Here is a 2,260-nt window from a genome sequence, read left to right as displayed (position 1 = left end):
CCGTACTCTTATCTTTTCGTTGTCCTGTTCATAAGTCTGCTACTATGTATGACTATTGTATATCACCCAGGGGTTGCGCTTCTACACCCATACATTATACTACCTGTAACCTGACAGCATACAAAGCCATCGCATGAAAAATTCTTTTATCATGCTAATTCACTACTGGACTGTGCATTTATTCTCATTTTCCTTAATTTGTAAGTATTTTTAATGAAATTCAAATTTTTTGTAATTTTTTCTTTTTACACCTCTTGAAACAATCTTTCAAACTATTTCAAAAATACTTAATCCAGCATTTTTTAATTGTAATATTTATTATGTAAATATTCAATGCACTGAAATTATTTCATTTTATTTAAGTTCACACAATGCACTTATTGCACAAAATGGTATGCAATTAGAATAATTGGAAAATTTTTACATCAGCTGAATAAAACTTGAGATACATTTGAAATTACGATGTATAAAATATTAGGAAAGTAATGAATTATAGTCAGTAAAGTTTGTGTTGCATGCTTATAGCGAATTTATAAACGACGGTAATTTTCAATTAACTTATAAGTATACTGTACAGTATAACAAGTGATTGTACCACGTAATATCAAAAAATCATTACTTCATGAATTCTATTTCAAAATATTTGAAATTATAAAGATAGCTAAAATAAAAAATTATTTAACTGAATTCTGAGCACATTTTTAATTAAAATATGCTAATTTTCTCAGATACTGAAATGTAAATTTTGATTTATTTCAATATTGTTTACCCTTATTTCATTTTCACAGTTAAGTAATTAAGTAATCATGTGAAAAAAATTAATTTGACTTATGATTTGATAAAAACAGATTGCTAGTAATAAATGATAATTGCAATATAAATTAAGGAGTGTAAATTTACTTAAATTTGGAAAATTACGCAAGCACTGTTTTTAGTTACAATCATCTACGCAGAGAATAAAACAGATGAAATATGCAAGCTTGGTGAAGATACTGTTCGACAGGTGAATGGAAGTAATAGTTACTATGAAAAATGTGAACCAAAATTAAGGTAACTTGCTTTTGCTCAGTTTTTATAATCTGCAGTAGAACTAAACTATAGTTTTTAAGATTATACGTATCATGTGAAAATATTTCAAGCGTTAAATAATACAGTCACTTTTTAATTTTTACATAATAAAAATTGTTATTTCAACTTTGCTCAACATGAAAACTTTATTAGCATTCTGTTTAAGCATTAATGGGACTCTGTCTGAAAAAAATGGAAAATGGCAGAAATACGAATGCAAAGGTCGTTCAATAAAAGACTGCATGGAAATGGCGGCCAACTTAACCCATCTGGACAGTGTGCAAAATGATTTTGATGTTGATTATGACATGCTAGCAAATTATAATGCAAAAAGAATCAGTGCCCCATATGCAATGTCATTTGCAAACGTAGCTAGACCTTCAGAAGGACGATGCAAAGGTAATTCAATGACCAAAAAGTTCTAAATCATATTTATTTTAATCCATCATTTTTCAGTCACTGAACCAGCAATTCCAGGTGGACCGTGTTGCTTAGAGGCGTTCAGCAGGCTGGAACCAGATTTAAAATATCCCCAATATTATTTGCAGTGTTCATCTACACAAAAGGAGTATTAATTATAAATAGAAGTTAATTTCTTCTTGTTAGAAAGAAAAATGATTTTAGTGATGAAATGGGACAATGGGTTCGAATGCAATGCCCTGATGGTTTGGTGTTTGATAGCCCTAGTCAAATGTGTATTAACAGCATCAGTGCCAGTGCGCAAGGGTCTGGATCAGGGAGAAAAATTCCATCAGAGTATAACAATGCAAACCTAAATCCATTTAGTACCATGTCACAAAATTATTTAAGACCAAGCTACAGTGAGTGCAAAAATGCAAACAAAATTATGTAATTAATGATGAGTTTTGTGATTTCAGCTTCTTGTCCAGATGGTAGCACAGCAAAATCAAACTGCTTGAATGGTCAGTGCCCCACTGGACAGAAATGCATCAACAATTTATGCTGTGAAATATCAAGTATGATTTTCTTTAATGAATAATATTCTCTAAAATAGAAATTCAGGAAATGTTTGCGATGATGGCACTGTTGGCATAAAGAGCTGCACAAAAAATGAAGAATGCACACTAGGATATTATTGCGCGCAGAATAAAAGATTATGTTGTCGACTTCGCACTTCAATGATGAATGCAAGGTCTTTTACTTATGCATTAAGCATTGGTATGCTAAAAAA

The 2,260-nt window shown here is 30.7% G+C and overlaps 1 protein-coding gene across 1 annotated transcript; it reads left to right on the top strand.

Moving 5' to 3' along the window:
• Positions 1-1,205: 1,205 nt before the first annotated feature.
• On the top strand, positions 1,206-2,068 carry Tsp_14265 (conserved hypothetical protein). The gene is made up of 4 exons (XM_003368120.1): positions 1,206-1,467; positions 1,525-1,636; positions 1,693-1,889; positions 1,947-2,068. The coding sequence occupies exons 1-4, from the start codon at positions 1,206-1,208 to the stop codon at positions 2,066-2,068; spliced, it is 693 nt and encodes a 230-aa protein (XP_003368168.1).
• The last annotated feature ends 192 nt before the right edge of the window (positions 2,069-2,260 follow it).

Source organism: Trichinella spiralis (assembly GCF_000181795.1).
Source record: "Trichinella spiralis strain ISS 195 chromosome Unknown Scfld3061, whole genome shotgun sequence".
NCBI lineage: Eukaryota > Metazoa > Nematoda > Enoplea > Trichinellida > Trichinellidae > Trichinella > Trichinella spiralis.
The sequence above is the reverse complement of the archived record's forward strand: the minus strand, read 5'-3'. Positions and strand labels throughout refer to the sequence as shown.

What these genes read in the sequence shown, in the direction of transcription:
- Tsp_14265 (XM_003368120.1), top strand. Translation starts at nt 1,206, where the DNA reads ATGAAAACTTTATTAGCATTCTGTTTAAGCATTAATGGGACTCTGTCT. An exon ending in TTCAGAAGGACGATGCAAAG is followed by an intron (nt 1,468 to 1,524) that starts GTAATTCAATGA and finishes ATCATTTTTCAG; the next exon opens with TCACTGAACCAGCAATTCCA. An exon ending in TTATTTAAGACCAAGCTACA is followed by an intron (nt 1,890 to 1,946) that starts GTGAGTGCAAAA and finishes TTGTGATTTCAG; the next exon opens with CTTCTTGTCCAGATGGTAGC.